General features: G+C 43.0%; 1 protein-coding gene across 5 annotated transcripts in view; it reads right to left on the reverse strand.

The window, feature by feature from the left end:
• Positions 1 to 1,678: 1,678 nt before the first annotated feature.
• Positions 1,679 to 25,713, reverse strand: part of Astn2 (astrotactin 2) — an 848,095-nt gene continuing 824,060 nt past the window's right edge. For all 5 annotated transcript variants that reach the window (XM_046451532.2, XM_046451529.2, XM_046451531.2 and 2 more), the window contains 3 exons: positions 16,572 to 16,672; positions 14,548 to 14,731; positions 1,679 to 2,508 (listed from right to left, as the gene is read on the reverse strand). In XM_046451532.2, coding sequence (XP_046307488.1) covers positions 2,271 to 2,508; positions 14,548 to 14,731; positions 16,572 to 16,672 — 523 coding nt within the window. In that variant the 3' untranslated portion in view covers positions 1,679 to 2,270. The remainder of the gene's footprint in view (positions 2,509 to 14,547; positions 14,732 to 16,571; positions 16,673 to 25,713) is intronic.

Here is a 25,713-nt window from a genome sequence, read left to right on the forward strand (position 1 = left end):
ACCAAATATCTCGAGATGCACAACAACCCCACCAGGAGCCCGACTATCATTGACCCCATTTTGTTGGTGAGGAAACTGTTAAGATGTCAACCTCCTTACCTAAAATCAATAGCTGATAAACAGCAGTGGAGTCAGATTCAAAATTAATCAGGCTCAGATCACCAGCATTTGGGGCAGTTTAATTTTCTGCAACTATTGAGCTAAAATTTTCCTCAGGTTGAGCCAAGAAAATGGAAAGCTGTAGCAATGGATTGGCTCAGCAAAGGCCTGGGACCCAGGATTCAGGGAAAGATGTACATGAGAGGCACTCAGAACGGGGCTTGTCACATGGCAAGTTCTCAATGAATGGTGAATATGACTTCTCATTTTCATTTTCTGGTAAAATGTTAGTTCCTCTTGGAACATACTATCCCTGGGAAGAGAGGAGACATCAACTACATAGAAGGTGTCTAAACTCCAGCTATATATTTGTAGAAACATAAACCCAATAATAATAAGATGACTTAAAAGAGCACCCATAGCTTAGATTGTTGTAGATGAGGCAGCTCTGCAGGCACCTGAGTTGTCTGGAAGAATGAATCTCTGCTTTCTTTTCATTCATTGCCTCTTGTGGATCAGATTACTGCAGAAACAAACCTCAGCATGTAGGTTTTCAGGAAAGAGATAGAGGATCTCATCTACACTTATTAACGCTCAGCAGTAGGCCCTTTCGACTGTTTGCATTTGACTGATATTCGGTATTCTTTCCTCCTCTGAATCTCCACAGTCTCTACTCTCCTAACAAGTGTCATCCTGGCCTTATACTATACCTGATCCACATCTCATTTCCTCCAGCCAGGTGGCTCATCTGTGCTAATACCATGGCGTTGAGAATTCAAAGTTTCTCCTTGTCCCTATTACCCTCCCAGGGAACACGTGGGTGACAGCACGATTGCCATTTAAAAGGAAATTTCAATTATGCCTCAATAAAGCAGTCTAAACACAAATAAATAAAAGGAAATCCCAGTGTTGGAACATCTCCCCCATGACCACAGGGTCCATTCTGCCATCAGAGTGGTCACCCTCTCTTTGGGGCCTTCTCCCATCCATCTTCCACCCTGCAGCTGGAGCGATTTTTCTTTAAGAGCAAGTGGGCTGTTTTACTCTTGTTAAAGTCCTTCAGTGGCTCCAGGTTACTTCAAGATAATGTCAAACTTCTTGTTCAAGAATAGATGCTCTGCTGAGCTCCTAGCTACTCCTCTTGCCGTTTCTACTTCAACCCATGTCCTAAATGAAAGTGCTCCAAACCTTCAATGAGTTAGACTTTCTATTTTCTCTCAGCGTGGAGCGAATCCCATCCTTCCCAGCTTTGTCTGGCTTATTCCTCCCCTTCTCCTCGTTCTTTGGGCTTCGGTTTCACAGGAAGCATTTCTCAGCATCCCACCAGTGGGTCTCATGACCCATCAAGGAGTTCAGAGAACCTCCATTCTTCCCTCTGGTACAGTCTGAAATCACCAGATTGCTTCTCTCTAATAACTACTGGACCCTATGTTCCCTGAGTGCACAGAACTCCTCTGTCTTCAGTTACTTGTCCTATGCCCGGCACATAGTATCTACACAATAAATATCTGTTTAGTGAATAAACAGAAGTCCTCCAAACACACTTCATTCGTAGTAAGAAACATCACCCAAGCAGAAAGAGAGACAATAGGAATTTTTAATGCACAGAAAGTCCTGCAGGGACTCTGGGCAGACAGGAAGAAGCAGAGGTCCTGCAAACTCAGTAACGTCCAGAAAAAAAAAAGAGAGAGAGAGAAGTCCTTAAAGACCCAAGCTTCCTCACTGCAACAATCCTTAGGGCTTCCTTCCTGGTGCCGAAGAGGTCAAACTGTCTCTCCATAGGTCTCCTCCAGGGGTCCGTGGCAGGAAGGAAGCTGGGCACGGCAGGAAGGAGGAAGAAAAGGAAAGGCCGCTTGGTCTCCACCTGAAGGCTCCTGCCACCCGACTGACTTCCATCCATAAGAAAAGTTTTAAAAAGGAGAGACGTTTGATAGAGTCAAATAATATCTTAGAAAAAAATAAAAGATAGAGAAAATGAATAATTCCATTGGTTACAAAGTTCTCTGTCCACTATCCACAGGAGGAGCAGTTTGTTTTGGCCTTGCTGGCAAGTGTCATCTGCCAGGCCCATCCTCAGCTGTCCCCTAGCCCACCCAGGCCCCAGGATCCATCCACAAGAGTACTGCTCCCCCTAGGAGAGTCTCTGTGCTCGTGGAGGGCAGCACCCTCCCTCACCGGCCCTTGGACTCCCCGTACGTGTTTCGGGCCATGGACACCATCTTCTCCTCGCAAGTGATTTTGGTGTCCTTGAGGACGCTGTACCACACCATGCCCGCAGGCCGGACCTCCTCACTTCGGCAGAAAAGGTAGGGCACCGTGTCCACGCGGCTCTGGATGTAGGCGCTTCTCAGGAGGCTGGAGCAGTGGCTGCTCACCCTCTCTAGCCGCCGCAGGATCAGGTGGGCCTTCCTGAAAATTCAAGGAGAGAGCAACGGTTCAGGAAGAAGTCTAGAGCAGGGGCTGTGAGGCTTTTGAAGTGGCAAATAAAGGTCAACAGTCACATGAAGACATCTTGCCCTGATGACTTCCTAAGTGTGATATTTTAAACACCTATTAAAAAATTGCCTTACAACATACGCTCCTCAGTTTGCAAGCCTAAAAAATGAAACTGGTATAACCTTTGAACCAGTGCTTTCAACTCAAGAATATGGGACCCCCCCCGCCCCCCAGCAATGAGAAGGACACCAGTTTTAGGACTTTAGCCAAAGAGAAATTATTACATTGATGGCAAAACCCCGCCATAAATAACTAAATTTTGTCATTTATCGTGTGTTGGACACCGAGTCCGTACTTTACATGTGTTTTAAAACTTGTATTTGATCTTCACATCAGTCCTAAACATCTGTTCTCTTTACTCCTATTTAACAGGTAAGGAGAAGTGACTTTATTTGACCAAGGCCAAATACCAAGGGGACAACTGGAGTTGGGCAGTGGAATCTAGGCCTGAATCCATGTGTTCTTTCTCCAACTATTTACTTTATTGCTTCTCTCATTCTCACATCACTTTCTTGCAGTCACAAAATTTGGAAAGCTTGCCCTCTGTGCTTCTCTCTCATCAGAGGCTAAAGAAATATAAATGTATCCAAATCATAGCTTCTCTGTGCTCCATTTCCCTATCTCTAAAAGATCGATGACAGTCTTACTCTTACAAATTGGCTGGGTGAGATCGCGTAGGAGAAGGGCCCCATGCTTGGGACTCAGCTTCCCTGGGGGCTACCGTTATAAAGATGATTATAGATGGATGCCCCAGGATCAAGGACAGACTGAACACTCATCTTAGCAAGAACCATTCTGTACTCTGATGTCCTCCTTAGGAACTTTATCTGGAACCCTTGATCATGCACTAGAAAGAGGATCCACAAGATCTCATGGCTGGTGGTCAAAGCAAGGAAGGATCTTTGAGATCACCTGGTCGAGAATTTCTCAACGGTGGCACTGGAAGGCCATTGTGTAGGAGCAATTATGTAGGCTATTTAGTAGCGTACTGGGGCCTCACATGCCAGATAACACCAGCAGTCCCATGCCAGTCAGGAAAACGAAATAGGCTCCAGACATTGCCAAATGTCTTTTGCAGGAGGGCATAATCACCCCAGTTGGGGATCATTGACCTCTTCTCGTTAAAATATGGGAACTGAGACTTCGAAAGGGAATGGAATGTCCTTTCCCAGGTCACACTACAAGTCAGCTTCACTGTCCAGGTGGGTGCCTCACCTTCTCTGACTTCCAGTATCTTCAAGATGCCCGGGGATCCTGTGAGGCTAAAGGAGAGGCTCTCTCTCCTGCCGCCCTCTGCATGCCCTTCTGGGACCCCAGGAGGGAAGGAGTTTTACGACAACAGACCCCACAAATGGGAGACTGTGTTAGGCACCTATGTGGTGGCTGCAAAAAGCACTGGGCTTATGTGTTATGTTTTGTGGGCACGATTTATGAGGTGCCTTTCAAAAAGTCCTCTTTGTATAGTTCACCACTTGGGTGGAATATTTCCTGAGGTGCCAAGAATTCACCACTTCATAATCACACTCTATCCACATCCCCCCTCCTCTCGGGCAAGCACACCCTGCTCCCCCAGGAGGAGCTGAGGAGTTTGTTTCTCATGTCTCTTTGTTTGAGTTCTTACTCTGTTCTTGGAAATTTTGCTGAACATCTCTAAACCTGCCTCTTTGAAAAATGGAGCTCCTGTGAAGTTAAAGGAGACAGTGTAATACCTACTCATTAACTGAGCATGTATTATGCGGTAGAACTTCCATTTGGCAGGATTCGGAAAGACAGATGAGTGGAGACGACAGTATAGGAGACAAGAGTGTTGACTGGGAAAAAAGTCACAGGAGGCTTCTGAAGACATGGGATTGGGGATACTGAAGAAAACTTCCTAATTGAAGGGGAAGTTGTGCTGAACCTCATAAATGAATAGGAGTTAGATAGAGAAAAAGGTCAAAGACCTAGCAGGCAGCACTGGCAAAGGCATAGAGCTAAGAGACTACAGTGCACAAGCAGGGACCGCATGAAAAATGGCAGAAGGAGGAGCCAGGCTGTTGGTGTTCCCTCACGTGCCGATATTATCTCTGACCTAGCAGGTAGTGAGTGGCGCACCTTTAGGCTCAAGTTCAAATCCCAGCTCAGCCACTTGCCAGCTATGTTATTATATTGAGTGAACTGCTTCACCACTTGTGCCTCTGTAGCCTTGCTTTTCTTTAAAATGAGAATAATAACTTCCCTTAGGGGTGTGGGTTACATTTTTTCTCCATGTTAGTAAAAAGCTGCTTATGTGTTTTCACATCTATGAAAAGGGAATAGCATAGTACTCACCTCAGAGGGTTATGGAGAGGGTTAGGCAAGTTAACAGATGTAAACTCTTAAAAAATTGTCCCATGGTATGCTCAGAAAAGCTTACATGGTAAGCACTAGAAACCATCATCCCCAGAGTCCTCACTACGTAGCCCCCTTGTGTTACTGGGTGCTCTTTGTATACCAGGCATTGGGACAGAGATGAACTGGTTTATGCCTTATGTGTCTGAATAAGGCAGTGGCAGGAGCCTGGGTTGGAAAACAGGTGAGGTACCACTGGAGTGTACAAGATGGATACCTAGTTATCAATTCAGGGTATCAGAAAAGTCTTCCAAAATAGTGTAAAAGCTCAGCTAGGTCTTCAATAATGAACAAATGTTACAGATAGATAAAAATGCAGAAGAAACAGATCATTCCAATTTATACCAGAGAGAGCATAAGCCATCAGTTGATAGAAATGGCTGGGCAGTGAACAGGTAGGAGGCCAGTGAGCTTGGCAAAGATTAAACCATCCAGACCTTTCAATGCTATGCTGAAGGATTTGGATTTTCTCCTTTGGGCAGCAGGGAGCCATGGGCTGGCATTCACAAAAATAATCAACAAGTACAACGTGAGATTGGAAAGGGCATTCTTCCAACATGGTTTGCCTCCAAAGGCCCAGCCATTTCCTCAGAAAGAGTTTTAGGCGGGCGGGGTTTGTGGCTCAATGGTAGAGCACTTGCCTAGCAGGTGTGAGGTACTGGGTTCGATTCTCAGCACCACATATAAATAAATAAATAAAATAAAGGTCCATCAACATCTAATAAAAAAAAAGAGAATCTTGGAACACAGCTAGGCAAAGCCTCCTTTCATAAGGATGGGGAAACTGAGGTCTGGAATGAGAAAACTAATTGCCTCAAAGGAACGCCTCAGTTTAATAACAGACAAATCTAGAACCACAGTTTCTGATTGCATAGAGTCAAGATGGAGGGTTTAGCTCTGGGGTCCCTAATTCAAGTCCTCACTCTCTAACTTAACAGCTAAGTAGACCATGAGCAAGTTCTTCAATGCCACTAACCAAGTTCCCACATCGTTAAAATGTGTTATTAGCAAGAAAACATGGGTAATAGATTAGCTCTAACTAAATGTTAGCCATGATTCAAAGAAGCATTGAGAGTAGGAAAGATACAGACTTTGCAGCCCAGTCTGTCACTTCTCCTCCTTGAGCCTCAGTTTCCTAACTTGTAAAACATAAATAGGGATATTTATTTTATAGGACTGTGAGGCTGTAATGGAACAATTATCAGAGGCATCCACAAGTACTGTAAACCAACATTTGCATTTAGACAAGGAAGACAGGATGATTCAGAAGGGAAAGGTATGAAGAGATGGGCTGGAAATGCTCTAGGGTGGGAGAGGAGGAGGGGTGAGTGAGACCAAAGGCAAGAGTACTGGGCAATAAATCGTAGGGAGTGGAGACGCATAAATCAAAGGCCAGGCATGCTTCAAGCTTTCCCTAGAGGGGAAATCATAGGTCAGAGTGACCACTTTTCTCAAATACCGGAAATGAAGTCTTCCTCATTGGAATTAGGACTCAGGCCCACTGGGATAAGAGGCAAGAGGTGAAGAAGGGACACCATATATGAATTTATCATGTATTAGCAGGCAAGAATGAGACAGTGATGGCTTGTGGAGGAGTAAAGGGTTGGACCCGAGGCCACTTCTCCGGGAATTGTAGAACCTTTGACCCACCATTCTGTTCCCAGCACCATTACCCAATCAGCTGTTGACAGGGTTATCGGGCAGAGACCTAACTTCTAAGGGTGCCCTGAAATGGAGAAAAGGAAGAGTGGCAGTACAGAAATGTTCCCATTGGCTGCTTTTCCTCCTCTCTGCCTCCTGGAGTTGAGCTGAAATGTCTCTGTGTGAGCTGACCCTAAGCTTAATGAGAGTCAAGGGCATGACGTGGTTATGAAAATTTGGAACACAACCTCTCGATGTGGAGGGGTAGTCTAAAGGAAGTGATGACTTCATTCATGCTGTTCTGGCCAGGCCACAGCTGGAGAATCCCAGTCTCTTCTGGTAAGACGGACGTTTACAAACTGTAGCTGGATTATGATGCTCAAGGGGGACTCAAAAGCAAGCCCGCTAAGCAGGAATGGAGGAGAAGACTGGACATAGGCAAATGGTTATGTTGTTCTAACAACTGAAGACACATAGGGAATATCTGAGGGTCAGGGATGACAAGAGCTATAACTGAGCACACACTAGGTGGGTACCCATGCAATATCATCTAAATCCAACCCTCACAATTCTCATGTGTACACTTTCTTCCTAGTCTTTAGCTGATAAAAGTGAGCCTGTGGCTCATCATGTGACTTGGCCAGAGTGACAGAGTGAAGAATAGGGTCTCCAGTCCCTGCTGCAAGACGTTTCAGTGTTATTGACAAAACCACCCTAAAATTAACAGACATCAATTTTGGTTCAATATTATAACTTATTAAAAAACTGTTAAAACTAGAATCATCTAAATATAGAATGGATCTTTCAATATGGTGGTGGATTCCCTGTCACTGGAGGTGAGCAAATCAAGTATGTTTTAGAAAGGAGTTTTCTGATAGTGGGAGTTGGAGTATGAGTCTCTTGTGCTGGTGTGTGTGTGGGGGGGAGTGTGGCGATGGGGAGGGTTGGCACCAAAGCATGGAGTTATTGAGATGAGAGGGTCATAGTTACTGGGATTCCATCCATACTTCAAAGTCATGCTGAAATTTCATCTTCAGGGAATCTTCCAGATCTTCCCAGTCAACGTAACTCATGCTTCCTCCTTTATTGCTGAAGCATTATATTTCTGTTGAGAATCATAATGTATTATCTAGCTGTGTATCCTCTTAAGGTACAATGTGTTATACTGAACAGGCAGCTGGTTTGACATCAGAAGACAATCTTTTTGGATTTGGGTTTCAACTCTTATAGCTGTGTAATCTCGAGCAATTTATATAACCCACTGATTTTTTTTCCATTGCTTAATCTTCAAAATCTATTGTTCAGGAGATGAAATAATACTTAAATGACTGGTCCATGATAGCTGCTTCTTGGACCATGTATGGTACTATGGTGTCTAGAACCTGATTCCACCAGAAGGAGGATTAATATAGGTGAACTTGAACTGAGGACATTAATTTTCAAAATCCAGCAATTCTCTAGCAGGGGTTGATAAAGGGAATGAAATTGCACAAGAGCCTCACGTGGACCTAAGAAAATAATTAGGCAGGTGGGCAAAAGGCTTATGCAAGTTTGTTGATAATAGTAAAGAAATGGAAAGAAATCCAGTTGAGAATAGAGAACTATACTAATATGTGATATAGTCACATAATTACCTGAATAAAAGGCCCTTCAAAAGACAACACATTTCTATAGGGGAAAACACTTGACCAGTATATTGTTAAGTGCCAACAGGCACATAACAGAACATAGTATATATATTTAGTATATATATTTGTTAAACACAGTAGAGATCATGGAGATGTAGGTATGGTTATTGATAAAGATATTAGCACTAAGCTCCTATATGTTTAATGTAAATATCCATGCCTATATCTATATCTATACCTAAAAAGGTATTGTACCCTGTTAACAATTTTATCTTTGAAATAGGGTTGGGATTATAAGATTCAGACATCAAACTTTTTTCATTTTGTATAATTCTGTACCATTTATATGCTACAGACTGGGAAAGAATCATTTTGGAGTGTAATAAAATAAATATATTTCCATTTTGAAAACATGAATATACCCATGTATATTCAAAGATGTTCTAATGAATTTATTTAATAAAGCCATGGTTTCATGGCTTCTCAGTGGTTTACAAGGATCATTTCCCCAAATATCCTCAATAAAAAAATTAAGCTTCAGTCATCTCCCTTCTCAAGCAGAAGGCTCGGGTACTGCCTGTGGACATAGATCCTCAACATCAGATTTGAAATATGATTTGTAATGTTACTAGTAAAAATATTTACATTTGAATTCCTCTCCTATTCATTGAAAAATCATGAGGCCTTTTTAAGAATTAATTTCTTGACTGACAGCAAGAATTATTGACTCAAAACCATTTCATTTGGAACTGATATGGACTTCAAGATGATAACCAACCTTGCTATACTATCAGCAAGGAAATGGGTCTTTTTGACACCATTGTTCCAAGTAATAGTGTGTTTTGCTAGTATTTCTCTATTCCAAGATGTAAGAGATGTGATTGCTTTCACAAACCCACCATATGATCCAACAATCATACTCCTTGGTGTTTATCCAAAAGAACTAAAAGAGCATACTATAGTGATACATGCGTACTAATGTTTATAGCAGCACAATTCACAATAGTTAAGTTATAGAACCAGCCTAGGTGTGCCACAATAGATGAGATGAATGGATACAAAAATGTGGCATGCATACACTATGGAGTTTTATTCAGCCATAAAGAAGAATGAAATTATGTCATTTGCTGGTAAGTGGATGGAATGAGAACATCCTGCTAAGTAAAATAAGCCAGACTCCAAAAGTCAAGGGTCAAATATTTTCTCTTGTATGTGGCAGTTAGAGAAAAATAAGGAATTTTTAAAAAAGAGAACATCATGAAAATATAAGGGAGAATAGCTGAGTAGAGGAAAGGGATTAAGGGGGAGGAAAGAGGATTGGGAAAGGAGAGGAACTGCAGAATGAAACTGACCAAATCATGCTATGTGCAAGTACAAATATATTACAGTGTATTCCACTTTTATGTAGAACTATAATGTACCAATTAAAATAATAAATTAATTGAAGTACAACAAAGTAGAGGAAGAGGTTTGGGGGAGAAAAGAGGGACGGGAAGGAGGTAGTGATGAGTATTAAACAGAGCAAATTATGTTAAATACATTTACAAAAATGTCACAGTGAACTCCACAATTATGGAAAATTATAATTTACTAATAAAAATGTACATGAAAATAATAACCTTTTGAGAAAGAATATAATGAATGTGAATCTTCATTATACACAATCCATCCTGATTTCAGAAATGTTAAAATATGCAGAAAAAAATAAAGTCATCTGAGCCTAAATCTGTTCTTTTCCCAATATCTTAAAAATTGGAAGAGAACATTCGGCCTTTGGTGTTTGGGGATTAGCTTGTTTCATTTAGCATGATAGTCTCCAGTTCCATGTTTACTGGTAAATGCCATAATTTCATTCTTATTTATGGCTGAGTATTCTCTCTGATATATGTATGCTAGCACACAATAAGCAGGGTGGGGTAGGGGGCAGAATAGAAATTCTTTGGATTAGATAAAGGGGAATGAAGAGAAGAGAGGGGGAGGGGAATAGCAAAGACAGTAGAATGAATAAGACATAACTTCCACACACCCAGTGAAACAAGAGTGGGATCCTAATTACAAGAAGTTATATTCCATCTATATATAATACATCAAAATACACTTTACTGCTATGTATATCTAAAAAGAACAAAAAATAAACAAAACACTTTATTTTAATTGGAAGAGAGTTAACCCAAGATATCTAAGGAAGAGATGAATGCAATCTTAGAAGTCTGTACAGTGATACCCCAAGTTGCTTATTTTCACTAAGATTATAGCAATGGATGTGCCAACTCTTCTCAGACGGGAAAAATGCCTTGCCTTGCCATGTTGAGAAGGATTTCAGGCTGAACCATGCCTAGAATAATTTCTGTGATCTGTTAGCAATGTCTGCCATGGAAGCATACCATTCCTACTCTAGATAGATCAATTTCATTGAAACCAAATCTCTTCAAGTACTTGCTCTTTTCTCCCTACCCTATCATTTGGATCAAACATAACCGAAAATATAAAGAAGCCTAAGAGTGGTCAAGGATGCTCTGACCGGAGCAAATTCTGGTCCCTGGCCACCTATGAGCTCAGTTTTTCAAGTCTCCTAATAGGAACCTTATGGCTGGGACAGCTGGGTGTCAGCGGGCCTTTTTTGAGCAGCTGTTTGCAGTAACCTATAGTTGTCATGAGAACTAAGCTCTGGGGAACACTTCCCTGATAGATTTATTAGGCAGAGGTAAGAAATGCCCTTTTGTCACTAAATTTTATGGGGGGGGCGGGGTATAACCCCAGATCCAGGGAGGAGTTCAAAACATTTTGAGGTTTGGTGATTACATAGTCCAAGAGAATCCTAACAGAGTTCATCCCTTATCCGCTTGCCCCTGGGAAAAGCTCTCCTCTCCCTAGCCAGCTTGGGTCCCTGAGAAACAAGACATACTGGACTGGAGGTGAAAAGACACTCTACACATATTGTATCCGTTTTCTGGTCTCCATGACCTTCAGGACTTTCTGGTTCCTTGGCTTCCCAGCTGGAAGGGACTTTGTAGGTAAGCCCTTTTATGTTACAAATGAGGTCCAAAATAGGGATGGAATGTGTCCAAGGTCACACAGCAAGTAGGTGACAAAGCTCCCGGACATGAACCCTAGGATCCTGGCTCCAGGGAAATGTCTTGCTCTCTCTCTCCTTTACACTTTGATGTTCTGTACACTTGGGAACCCTTGAGAGGCAGAGAAAATTTATTTAAATTTCTCCCCTTTTGAAAACCTTTACTTGGCTTCAGAGAGAAGAAACAAACTCCTGAAAAGGACTCACAAAAGCCATTATGATTTGACCCTTGCTAAACTCTGCAGCCTTGTTTTTCATTTTTCCTTTCCCTCTCACCTTGAACTCTCTACTTTAGAGATATTTATAGTTCCTGACTAAAGTATTTTCTCTTACCTTACCCTCTCTCATCTTTGCACTATTTGTTCCTTCCAATGAAAATACCCTCCCCCTTCCACCTGGAGGACTCCTGTTCTTTCTTTGATACTATGCCTCACCCTCTCTTTCTTCACCAGGCATTCTTCCCTGAGCTCCAGGTCTGGATGAGATCATCTAGCTATCCGCATCTAAAACCTTGTCACCCAAGTGTGTTTTCTGGACCAGTCACCTTGGCATCACCTAATAGCTTGTTTGAGATGCAGAATCTCAGGCCCATCCTGGACCACTAAATTCATATGAATTTTAACAAATTCCTCAGGTTTTTCTCTTGCACATGAATATTTTAAAGGAATTGCTCTGAAATATCTTCCCATTCTCCTTTTTATAGCATGCATCTTATGACACGTTCCCTCCAATTAGATGCTGAGCTGTGTACAAGGCATTGTTTGACTTCTTCACTCTTCTATTTCCAGCCCCCAGCACAGGGCCTGGCACGTAGCACGTTAAATGAATCAATAAATCAATTATTGAAGTGAGGTCTCTTCAAGTCTTTTAATATTTGCAAGGACACTGCATTGTTAGAATGTCAGAAAACCTTAAAATTCATGGAATTCAGTTGTTTCCAACTGCAATCAATTATAGAACCTTGAGTGGTGGGACAGATGTAGGGCCCTTGGTGTGGGGGTACAGCACACAGAAGGAGAGACCCAGCGGATAGGATTCCAGGTCACCCACTCTAGCTTCTACCACAACCATTCTGTAATTATCTGTCCACCCGCTGACAGATCACTTTCATTGTTCAATACTTATTTAGCACCAACTTTCAAAAGTGAGTAGAACATCAAGGATCACTGTGCTTAACTTACAATGCAGTGGGAAGAGAGGTAATATGTAAGTAAATACATAAGCAAATATAAGACACAAAACCTGGTGATTCCAATGAAGAGAATTAAAACATGAGAGTGTAATAAAGGAAATGGGCTACATTTTAAGGAATTCTCTGAGGGGCTGGCCTTCTAAAACCTGTGGTTCTAGGTAAGATTGATCTAGGAAAAATAATTTCACTAATAATAATTTTTTAAAAATTATTGCATCTACTGCATCTCTTCACCCAGATCATCTTAGAGAAAGAAGACTGAAGGCCAGAAAGGCACAGAGCCCAGGATTGCACAGTGAGTTTAATAGTAGGGCCAGGATAGATTAGGATGCAGTTCTTTTGATTCTTGTTGTCATACCAGTAGGGGATCTTCATGCAATCAATGGGGGATGTTCGTGCAATCTCAGGCCCTGTTTGGGAGACTAGAAAGACCAGAAAATGAGGAAGCTGGATGACATGGATGGGGGTTGGTGGACAGTGGCTGAAGACTGGCTGAGTGGAGGCAAGCGGGTTATCACAGTCCCATCACTGAATGTGTTGTCCTGCCTCTGTGGGCGGCCAGGAGGCCTTTCTGAAAGATTTATGTTCTGGAGGATCATAAAGAATCCTAGCAGGTTGTAAAGACAGAATCAGGAGTGGAGCTCTGGTTTAGCTTCCACCCAAAGTCCCTGAGCCCTGTGGGAAAGCCCAATAAAGTGGAGCACCTTTCCCAGTCCAGGGGCAAGATGGCAGCCAAGATGACTCATGAGTGGCTTTCATCTGGTGCTCAGGGCTTCTGCCTGCCAATCTACCTTCTTTGAGCTTTTATCTAAAGAACCTTCCTTTAATGTGAAAGGGAAAAATTTAAGGTTCAGGACCCAACAGAACTGATAAGGCTGACCAAAGAAGAGATCCCTTTTACCATGGACCATGCTCTCATCTCATCCCTTGAAGGCCTCAAATTCTCGGAAGGCACTGCAAGTGTTACAAGAGCTCAGGGTAAGAGTTTAAGGCAGGAGTGACCTCCATGCCAAACGCTGTGCAATTCTGGATAGTTCATCGAGCCCCATAAGACTTAAACTTCCTTATCCAAAAAGTAGGAAGAATCTTCTACAGGGGCATTTTGAATTTTTAAAGCCTGGAGTATTTCTGCAAGACATGCAGTTCTCTCCGATGCTACCAGTGCTGCCCTGGCCGAGAATACTATCCTGTTTCCCAGGGCCTATCATCACAACAGCATTCAGGGCCTCTCTCTTGTCTTAATTTCTCTACTCCTGGCTTCCAACTGCAGTCAGAGGATCTTTCTTCCTCGAAGATCTGATAATATCACCTCCCTGTGAAAAACACTTGAAAAGCTTGCCATTACCCTAGGGAGATAATCCAAGCTCCTTAACCCTATTTAAAGGGCATTCAGGATCTGGCCCCTACTGACCTCTGCCTTCTTATCTCTTACCACTCCTGCTGTCAGGCACTTTGCTGCAACTGTTCGGAAATTCTTCAGTTCCCCCAAACACAATGCTTACCAAAGGGTAGAAGGAGAAGGAGTTCTTCTGGCTTAGGCCAAAGGATCATAGGTGGTACTCAAGTTGATCACAGATGACATTAAATAACAATGAATCACATTTGAAAAAGTGGTTGGATTACCTTCTTCTGTCTCTGCCTCTCTTTTCAGAAGAAAAATAGTTCTGGAACTGTGTTTTTAACATTTCTCTTGTTGATCTCCCTTTTATAGGGGAAAATCTCATGCTCTGATGGGATTGAACAACATTTTTGTTTTGTTCAGTTTTTGTTGTTCTACTCTATTGACTGTTTAATTAGTCGTTGATTTTCTATTAAGGGCAGATAGTGCTATTTTCCCATTACAAGATGATTTGAATATATCCCAATACATTTTCAGTAAGAAGTGAATCTTGCTGCCCCTTTTCCATCTGTAAAGATGACATGCCTATACTGATCATCACCTTTATTTATTTGATAAAGTTCATTGTAAGTCTATGAGAAAAGGGTCCAGCAACACCAATCAGAAACAGGAAGTGTCTGCCCCTCTCCTCAGGCTCCTAAACCCATACCTGGGCCCCAGCTCATCCTCACTCCTCCAGACGAAGTCACCAAACTTTTCATAGTGGGAGTTGTAGTGGTGCTGAACTCGGAACAGCATGGAGGCCGAGACCTCCATCAGCGTGTTGTAGGCCGTCTGCTGCTCCTTTCCGCTCGTGTACCCATTGTACAGATTGTAGATCTTGTCGGCTATCTCTGAGAGGAAAGAAGTACAGAAACAGATCACTGCACAGTGGGGAAAAGTGAGGGCAGAGGCATGGCTCATAACAAGGAGGTCCCAGTTGTGCAGGACTTCACTTGCATGGTCTCTGTGGACACAGACAAATCTTAAATCTGCCCTTTGTATGTCAATGACCAGTTGCATTTGATTTCCTACCTAGTAACCAAAGATAATAATGGCTACTCTGGAAGTGCACTGGAAGAGCTAAGTCAAAACTGAATGTGGGGCTTGCTGTACTTCACTGGTAGAGTGCTTGCCTAGTATGTATAAGGCCCTGGAGAAATAAAACAAAGTGAATGTAAAACATTCAATACTCAAATATAAATTATTGATATGATTATTGTGCTCATGATTTAACAGAAAATTCCAAACAAATGCAGAGGTTTCAATAAATTGACTTGGTTCAACTCAGCATCCTCATTTTACCTTCCCTCTGTAATATTTCCAACACATTTCTGTAATCAGGTCTGATAGGCCCCTGTTCCAAAACCTTTTAAAGAAAATTCTGACTCTTCTGCTTGCCAAGCAGGGACGTTCCCACTCCTGCGTCATTTCTATTAGCCAGTGCAGTGTGAATTTGTCATGAGTAGAAGGAACAGTTCTTTAGCTTTGAAGGCTCTGATCAAAATGTTGATGGGTTCCCAAACCATTACTAACAATAGTTACCTGTAGGAGAATCTAGAAGACCTTAGGACCAGGAAAAAAGATTCACTTTACATTATTTTTCCCTCTAATTTTTATTCTTGTTTTATAATCTTGTGTATATGTTATTTTAAAGTAATAATAAAAATGTTATTTTAAAATAACAATGATTAAAATAAGAAAATATCCCAAATCTCCTTGCTCTTGAGGTCAATTTCCTCTTGTCTGATAACACATGAAATACTAATTATCAAGTTTCTTATTAAGTCATGTCTGTCTCTCCATCCAGAATGTAAACTCCAAAAAGGTAGAAATCATGTCTTCACAGCATTACTCACACCAGGGTTTTCGGGAAATATTTGCTCAACTTAAAGTGGGTGACCAGCACCCATGAGTTCCTATTAGTTATTTTTAATTTGCCAGTATAGATGTAGAAACTGTATCAAAACATTTATATAGTGGATTTGATTGATGGGTTATATTTTTTAGGTCGTTTTTGTCAAACGACCAGGAGCAGCAAAAAAGTTTAATCTTGGGCTGGGGTTGTGGCTCAGCGGTACAGCACTCACTAGCACGTGCAAGGCGCTGGGTTCGATCCTCAGCACCACATAAAAATGAATAAATAAAATAAAGATTAATAAAAAAATATGCAGTCATTGCCTTTTAAAAAAAAAAGTTTACTCTTTCATGCTAACTTGGACAGATAGGCATGGAGTAGCTCTATGATGAGGATTTGGAAGCCACCATTGAGTCAGAGGCCACAGTGTGCTGTGATCAGTTAATGATGTCTGCCAAGGCACAAAAAGGGTGAAATAGTGTTCTAAATGCCACTTATTTTCCAGCTGTAGCATAGACTTAAGTAGAAGAAAATGATTGGTCTCTAAGAAGGCCAGACTAAGGGGCTCTGGCGCTCTACCTCTCCTTACTACTAGTCAGTTTTTCCACTGACAAAGATATCACTTAGTCAATCTCAATTTTTTTCCTTCATACCCGTGATTAATTTAGTTCCATGTTCTTCCTGCTCCCTTAGTTCCTTCGGCTTCTTTTCTCTGTGCTAATATGTGTGTGTGCACACATATGCACACACAGTGCTCGTTAGTGACTGTTGGATGGAGAACTTAACAGAGAGGAAATGTGAAACCTACTTGGAAAGTGAGGAGGCGGGTCACCTACCTTCTGCCTTGTTGTCATCCACCAGTGGACAGGCGGTCCTCAGGGTCACTGTGCTCAGCTCAGAGTGCCTCCCCCGTGTATCCACAGCATAGAGAGTGAACCTATATCACAGCAAGCAAAGAGAGTACAAGGCTCAGACTTCACAGAAGGCACCAGAAGTTAAAGGAAGGAGCACAAAGTCATGGTACAGGACCAGTGGTACAAAGAACTCAGGGATGCTTACACTGCAAGGAAATGATATTTTTTTAAAAAGAAGGATAATTATAAAACATTGATTGAGCACTGAATGCCTGCTGGGCACTTGGCACATAGTCTCCTAATTTGCAATTAAGCAAGCCTAAAAGGCAGAGAATTATTGTCACTCAAATTATATCAAGGAGGATACTGTGTAGCTTTCTGTGTTCCCATAGTCACTGGTGGACGGAATAGGGGTTTAAACTCAAGCAGACTGAGTCTAGGACGTGAGAAGTCAGCCCCAGTGCGGCCCTCTTGGCTCTACACGTACATTCATATGTTCTTTCATTCACTATGAATGAATTAGTTTAGGTGCTAAGGTTATGAAGGTGAACAAGGGAGTTAAATTTCCTACTTGCTGAAGACTAATCAACACATAAACAAAAAAAAATCAGATAATGATAAATATGATAGAGAACAATACAGAATAATGTGAAAAAGTGGAATGCATGTGCATTAGACATGTAATTCATGAAGGCCTTCTAGAAGAGGGAAAGTTAGAGCTGATGACTGAATACTGAGAAAGAATCAGCTTATTGGAGAAAGACCTGGCAGAAGATCGTGTCATGCAGGAAGATCACTAAGTGCAAAGGCCCTGAGGAGAGGAGGAGCCCAGACTGTTGAAGGAATAGATAGCTGGAGTGGATAGAGCAAAGGGAGGGCAGGTGGAAGGTCAGTGGGGACCTTGTATGTCATGAGAGGGAGCTGGGAGCTATTCTAGGTATAAAGCGTGTCCTTGTGATGTCATCTGATGCCACATGCTGTGTTGGTGGTAGTGGACATAACCTGTGCAGCCTTAGAAGGGGGAAATGGTAAATGCATACCTGGTGGATTCAGGTCTAATCAAGAGCACAGAATTTTTTTTTAAGCAGTCTCTGTCTACCTCAAGGGACACTCTGAGACTTTTCATATCTCCAGACTCTGAGTTCTATGGTTTATACAAAGTTTAAGGAGGGAGCAGAGACTTTCCAGAGGAGGTAAGGTTTGGAGGAAAGGAAGTTGGAATAGAAGTATCCTCCATCCAATTGGCCTGTTCTTGTCATGTGATCCTTTGTTGCCAACTTTCAAGGTCAAGGGTAGAGTCAGTGATGTCCAGTGGGTAGAGGACTCCCTATATTAAGCAGAAGACCCTAAACTCCTAGTGTTCCCATGTTTTTGCCTCTTTCTTTAGTACCTCAACTAACTCATGCTATACAATGGGTATATCACTACAATCGCCAAGTTTTAGAATGAGAGAGCACTGATTGTAGATATTAGGCACATAATAACATTGAGTTTGTTATATAAAGTAATTAACATGTGCTAAGATTTTAATATGCATTAAGCATTATCTAAATAGTCTTACCTACTTCCCTCAAGAAATCCTTCAAGATGGGCATTATTACTCTCTTTATTTCATACCCGAGTCTCTGAGAGGGAAAGCAGCTTGCCCAGAGTCACACAGTAATTCCTGGACTGGCCATTTAAACCTAGGCTTGACTGACTCCAATGCTCAGGCATCACACCACTGCCAGATACTTGTTTCTGGCCACAGATCTGTAGCCCTCAGCTTTGTGCAGATATAATTTCTTCAGCTACACTTGCTAAATCCCACTACATGGAGTAGTGCCCCCTCAAGAAATTTCCTGATCTTATGAAAGCATGCTAAAATAATCATCCTCATTATTTCCACCTTTCAGAAGAAGAGACTGAAAATAAAAGCCAAGCAATTTTTCCAAAGTCATAGATTTAGAAAAAGAACATGTCAAGCCTAAGCTCTGTATTACTCTAAAACTTGCACTTCTCACTTTCTGCCACCATTTCTGCTGTCAATGGTTTCGAGAGCCTGGGCCCATGTAGCTTCAATGCCCCTTAACTTCATGCCTCAAAGGTTGTTTTTATAAAAGATTCCATGAATCAAAACTTGAAAAGGAACAGAAGTGTGACAGAGGAAGGAGCCTGGTCTTGGAGATAGTCATACTTGGGTTCATATTCCAGTTCTACTCCCTTACTCTGTGACCTTGGGGAAGTCACTTCACCTTTCTAAGCTCACTTCACCTCTCTGTACTGGACATCTGTGATAGGCAGACTGGGATGCACCTCGCCAGTTTGGGGTGGATGGATATGAAAAGTGAGCCTTTTCTGAAGTGAGTTATCATTGGTAAGCCATACAGAAGCATTGGTAATAGGACCACAAAGAAACTCAAAGAGATATGAAAACAGGCAAGTGGCAAAGTGAGGAGGTAAGAAGAGCACTGAGGAACATTGGGAAAGCACTTACCATCCACACACCAACTCATCTGGAAAGCTGCAGAGGCAGGATCCAAACCCTAGCCTGCATGCCCAGGGGTACTCCTCAGTCTGAGTATAGCTATCTCCCTCATTCCATTAGGTATGTGATAGGCAATCAGTAAAGATTCATGTGAACAAATGAACTTGAGTGCACTGCATCTCATTTTTCAACTTGTTTCTCCATCAATCGAACGGGGAACATCTGACAGACAGTGCATGGCTGTCTCAAGGATTACACAAGCAAGGCATGAGGACAAGGTCGTAATGCCCAATTCTTACACTCCTCACTTTCATGGATGATTGTAATGCACCAATTGAAAAAGTAAATAGAAGGAAGGGCAGCAGAGGAAAGGAATCAGGGGGATGGGGAGGGAACGAGGAAGTACTAAGGACTGAAATATGCATTTCTGGATATGTCACACATACACTATTATGTGTAACGGCAATGCACTAATAAAAATATAAAAAATAAAGATCACACAATTTGTACAAGAATATATGTTTAAAAAAAGTTTCATTAGAATCTGAAGAGAAAGAGATATATTTCAAGGAACACATGGAAGGTTTGTAGTGAGTGAAATAAACAAATGGAGCCTTCAGGTGGAAGGCTTGAAATAATGTTTAACAGGGCTTTCCCTTTGGCCACTTATGTTTTTGGGGGTGCTTCTGCAATACATTTCCTCCACCAGAGGAACAGGGTCAACTCTCTGCTTCACGGGCAGCACAAATGGCAGCCTGCTGGTGCTAGAAGTAGTCTTATGTTTTATAAGTTATAAAACCTGGGTATAATTCCTGTTTCCTCCCATTGCAGGCTGAGCATTCTTTGGGAAGTCACTTCACTGTCTCTGAGCCTGAGTCTCCTTACCTGTAAAATAGGTTGAAAGTATTCATATCTCACAAGTTGAGGATCAAGACTCAAAGAGAGAGTCATCATCATAATAGGCCTGGTTCACTCTTTGTTCCTTAAAAAGTAGCTTCTAATTTTGTTACTGAAATAATCAAACATGTCAGTGGAAGCCTCAGGATGCAGGAGGCCACAGGCTGCCCTGCTTGGGGTAGGGGGCCAGCCAAAGAGGAAGATGTCAACCTCACAAGCTTGGGTCAAAAGTCACAAGGCCATACGCTTTCTGCCTGTCTCAGCTGTAATTGTAGAACTGCTCCAGACACATCTGAAAGCTGTTAGAGGACCAGGCTGGGCCTGGAGGGGCTCTCTGTGAGGGGGAGAAAGCTGTAGTCCTTGATAATGAAGAAGTGGCTGGGAGAGAGAGATACAGAGGAGGGAGGGAGGGAGAGGGAGAGGGAGAGGGAGAGGGAGGGGGAGAGGGAGAGAGGGAGAGAGGGAGAGAGGGAGAGAGGGGGAGAGGGGGAGAGGGAGAGAGGGGGAGATGGGGAGAGGGAGAGAGGGAGAGAGGGAGAGAGGGAGAGAGGGAGAGAGAGAGAGAGAGAGATCTTTGTGTTGCCCAGGGCATCAGGAAGGGTGTTGGCTACCTCTGTGAAGCATCCTCTCTGTGAGGCAGTGATAATGTGAACTAACACTCCTGAGTCATCAGCTAACTTTGAATCCTCATTTCAGGAGTGGAAAAAGCAAGGCCCAGAAGGGAAGGTGACCTGTACAGAGAGCCACTGCCAGTAAATTCAGAGGGAAGACACCAGCCTGCCTGGTCCCTCCTCCCGTGTTCCTGAACACGCTGCTATCATGCTTCTTGTGCAGCTGGTGACCTAGGTCCACATCTACTTACTGGAAGCTTTTATTATAAAAGAGGTGGCTCAAAGGGTCAAGTTGAATGGATGTTTTAGGAACATGAACCTCAAGGCCCAACCCATTACTATTCTTCACCTAACCTTGTTGCAGAGAAAAGAACACTGGCCTCAGAGGCTCAGAGCCTGAGTGTGAGCCCAAAGTCGGTGGAGTGAGATCTTAAGTACCTAAAGTAATACACTGAGAAACATAAAGGAGCAAGCAAATAAACAAATAAACAAAACACCATGTGGGAAAGCCTTGGAATGGCCTCTCCAATGCATTTTCAGGGTGTCTTCATCCTCATTAGGACTTTGCCGTCCCTCCTCGGCCTCACCATCCCCAGGACAAAGTCTATCATTCTCAAGAGAAACTCCTAACTCAGAGCCCCCATTACAGCTCCTGGATGTCCATCCATTCAACATATTCTATCCTTGAGCCCCAAATAATCTCTAGCTACAGGTCCAGGCTTGTTTGTCCATCTTTGCTCCCTGCTGTGTCCTTGTAGGATGCATCCAATAGCCAAGACTCCAGACACAACTCCTACCTCTGCCTTGGCACAGGCTGCACCTGTTGTGTGGGCTGCTCTTTCCCTTCCTCAGTTGACCCCTCCACCTTGTCCCTGAAGCATCTTCAGACCTCATCTTCTTCGGGAAGCCTGTTTGGGCCCCTCTGAAGAGCTGCTTAGCCTTTCTCTTTCACAAGCTTCACCTACCATGTGGCTAGGTGAGTGCCCATTTGCTTCTCTCTTGCTCCTCTGAGTCTGTGAGTGTCTACAGGACCAGAAGATGGCTCTGCCCATCTCTAACACCTATGCCAGGTGTACCAATGCTAAGCCAATACCAGCCAGAGTGAGTGACAGACTGAACGGATAACACAATTGGTTTGGCAGTTTCATTTCCCTTTTCTGGAAATCAGATTTCTCATCTGTAAAATGAACCCAGGGTGATTACATTGAAGGGTTATCAGAGGGAAGGGGAATAGCAGAAAGGCTAAAGGCCTGACTCTGGAATCATATAATTTGGTTTTAAATTTTGCTCCCCCAGTTTTTGGCTGCGTGGAGCTCTGTCTCACTTTACACACCTGTAACTGGGGATAACAATATGACAACCTACCAGGCAGGGTAGTTGTTGGAATGAAAGGAGACGTGGCATAGAAGTGCTCAGCATGATGTCTGGCAATCAGTGAGCCACAGCCATGGGCATTATGATCATGTGTTGCCCTAGACACTGACTTCTCCCCCACTTGGAGCAAGTGGCCCTACTAGAGATCAGGGAGAGTGGGTGGAAAGGGACCATTTCTGGTCCCATTCAAGACCCCCAGACCTCCTCACAGCAGGGGTGAGAAAATGAAACTGAGAAGTTAATTGGCGGTGAGAGCTTCTCACAGATCTGACAGGGGGTAAGAACAAGGACAGAACCCCAGAGGCCCACGTCAAGCCCAGGTCCCCGAGAGTACAGCAGAATGCGTTTGAAGTCTCCAGGCCAATGCCTGCTCTTCCCCAGCCGCCACATGATTTAGGCATTCTGGGGAGGCAAAAGTCTCCTCGCTGATTTGAAGGGAAACAGATGTTTCCAGGCCAGAGGCCCTGGTCTTGTAAAATGCTCCTTCCCCCCACACAGCTTTGGCAAACAACTTCCCATTAGCTCACCCCTCCACCTCCACCACCATCACTCCCATCCCTGCTTTCCTAAAGCACAATGCAGCAGTCAGGGGTGGTGGGAGAATTGAGAAGTCCCAGTGCCAGCTCTGGGTCTGAGCAGCTGGATGTCCAGGGACATCTAACTAACCGTCCTTCTCTGAGTCTCTGACCCAAGATCACCTCTGAGGAATAGGTTAGTTCTTATAGTCTAGGGGTATTCTCCATTGGAGACTGTGGCAAAGAGTATGGGCTTGCAAACCAGACAGCTCTGGGTTTTAGTCTGGGCTGTACCAGCTACTGCACAAGTAGCAACTTAGCCACCGAGCCTCAGTTTCTGTATCTAAAATAGGAGGACAAAAGTTTCATCCCGTGGGAATCAATTTCTCCACTTGTATTTACGCTTCTTGTAAACAAAATTGAGTAGCATCCCTTTTACCTGGTACTACCCACAGTGCCCAGACAGTGTGCATCCAGATTTAAGGGAGCAGGAATGTCTACAATCTGCCATTGGTAGGAAAACTGCTAGACACCCTGTACTCCAAAGGCTCAGGTCTCCATTTCAGCTCTACCCAAGTCGTGGAAAGAGTATTCAGATTTTCATGACATAAAAGGCAGGGCCCACCGGGCCTTCAGGGCTTGCCACCCACTCCAAAACCTGATTACCCGAATTAAAATGTTGGTTCCATAACCTATTGTCTTTATAACACCAGGCAAGTGAATTCACCTCTCGGTTCTTGTCCTTAAAGTGTGCATGATAAACAGACACTAGTATGGCAATTTGTAAATCAATGGATGTGTAACTGATGTGAATCTGCAATCTGTGTATGGGGTGAAGGTGGGAGTTCATAACCCACTAGAATCAAAGTGTGGAATATGATATGTCAAGAAATTTGTAATGTTTTGAACAACCCACAATAAAAAATTAAAAAAAAAAAAAATAAAATAAAATAAAATAATAAAAAAAAAAAAAAAAAAAAAAAAAAAAGTGTGCATGATAGTATTACCTATCTCAAAGGGATGCTAGAGGCATAACATACTTAACACGGTGCTGGCATGTGGTAGGTGCTAAGTAAGTGTTAACTATGATTCAATGTGTGTATGGTTAAGTTATTCATCTCTCCTATAATGGATTTAACTCCCCCTAATTTTTTGATATTTCACCTTGAATGGGGAGTGAGCTCATGAGTGCTTTGACGAACTGAAACACAGTGAAAGAGATACTCTGTCACTTCCAAGTCTGGGTCTTACAAAGCAAGGCAGCTAGCTTCTACCTTGCTTGCTGAAAATTTCTGGCTCTGAATCCTGAGCCTCCGATAAGAAACCCGGGTACTCTGGGGTTGCTGTGGTGTGAGGAAGCCAAGCCACGTGGAGAGGTCATGTGTAGGAGCTCCAGCAGGTCTGGTGCTGAGGCTCCTGACAGATTAATGCAGGAGACTTCAAATAGTTTCAACCCAAGGAGTTGAGTCACCACAGGTTTGAGTGCTTGCAGCTGAGGCTGCACACTTCAAGGAGCAAATGTAGTCCAAACTGCTGTGTCCAGTTTGAATTTTTGAAACACAGAATCCATAAGGAGAACAAAATTTGTTTGAAGCTGCTAAGTTTTGGGGTCATTTGCTATGTCATCAATAGTAACTGTAACAACTTCCAAGCATCCAGAGCAGGGTCAGCAAACCACAGCTCATGGGCCAAACCTGGCCTGCAGCCTGCTTTTGTAAATAAAGTTTAATGGAAAACAGCCACGCTTCCTTTTTGTTTGTTTTTAATGTATTTTCTGTGGCTGCTTTCACACTAGAGAGACTGTGACAGAGACCATGAGGTCCACAAAGCCTAACGTACTTATTTTCTGGTCCTCTGGAGGAAATTGTGCAGACCTTGATGTAGAGTTTTGGCAGTATTTGAGGCATTAGCTCTTTCTCACAATATTTCATTTGCTCTCAGGGTTAGAAATCATTTCCATCCTATAGATAGGCTTAAGAGCTCAGGTGACTGGTCCAAGGTCATAGCTCTTCCATGGTCACCTAGTCAGATGTCATAACTACCTGCTGAAAATCTAGACTCCAGTTTGGGTGCTGACATTGAATGATGAGCAGTGTCCTTGGGCAGGTCCTACTGAGCTCTTTTCTCCCTTTTCTGGCCTGGGACATGAGGACACTGGCCCAAGGTGACCTGTAGTGGCTGCCAGAACTCAGATATCCAGGTTCCTTCATTGGGTGCTGACTACCAGGCAAGATATCTGTTTCCTTTAGTTCAGGAATATCAAAAGGAGCCTTGGGAATGAGTGAGCAAGGGATACTACACGTTACTGCTCTGATCTACAACTTGTAGATCACTCACCCCCTAGCACCCCAAATTCACCTTCCTACCTGCCAACTTAGGCTGACAACCCATGATTTCTGCCAACATAAATATTTAATTCTAGTGCCCAGCGTAGAGATATTGACTCAATTCTAGTTACATTTCTACTCCAAACAGCCCATCTGAAGAATGATTGGTAGGTTCCGGCTAGGACAGAGTTGAGGCAGTCTGTGGTTGTCCTCTAAGCACCAGCTTGCCCCAATGGCATGCCCTTCAACCCCTCCAGGGTCATGAGCTGGCAGGGAAGTGGGGAGCTGGCAGGGAGAGTTCTGGGGGAAAGCCAAATCTGGAGACCAATGTTAGTGCTGAGCTCAGACAGAGGTGACAGCAATCTACAATCAATTCAACGATCACCGCTTTACTAGCCCTAAACTCACTGCCATTTGCACAACTTCCTAAAATTCACAGTGCCATGAACACTCCAACTCTAAAATAAATCATTACAGTATCGCCATGTAAAATTAAATAGACATAAATTAATTTACAACTCATTCATGTTGAACGAACGTGTTTCTAGTACCTGATTGAAGAGTGAATGAATATTTATTCCAGCACCTCCCATGTGTGTGCCTCACCACGAATAAAATATCTCCTGAGCCAGACACTCTACTGAGCAGTGGAGTATAAAAATAAAAGAGTTCTTGCTTTCATGGACTCCCAGGACTGCAGACGATGGGCAGATGGATAAGAAATGGGATGCAGTAGCACAAACGTTTTCAATAAAAATGCACTTGAGGCTCTGTGTTTGCTTTAGATATTTCCCTTCTTCCTTCTTCCAAAGCAGTGGACTAAATCTTGAAATAGGTGCTACCTGGATGGACTCTTCTTAGGTTGCAAACTGGGGTTGTCAGTTCTCTACAGGACTCATTGTTTGCTCTTTTGAAAAAGTGGTGGCAATTCTT

This window comes from Marmota monax, unplaced genomic scaffold, assembly GCF_021218885.2.
Source record: "Marmota monax isolate L192 unplaced genomic scaffold, Marmota_monax_Labrador192_F-V1.1 WCK01_AAM20220418_F8-fsc00020, whole genome shotgun sequence".
Classification (NCBI taxonomy): domain Eukaryota; kingdom Metazoa; phylum Chordata; class Mammalia; order Rodentia; family Sciuridae; genus Marmota; species Marmota monax.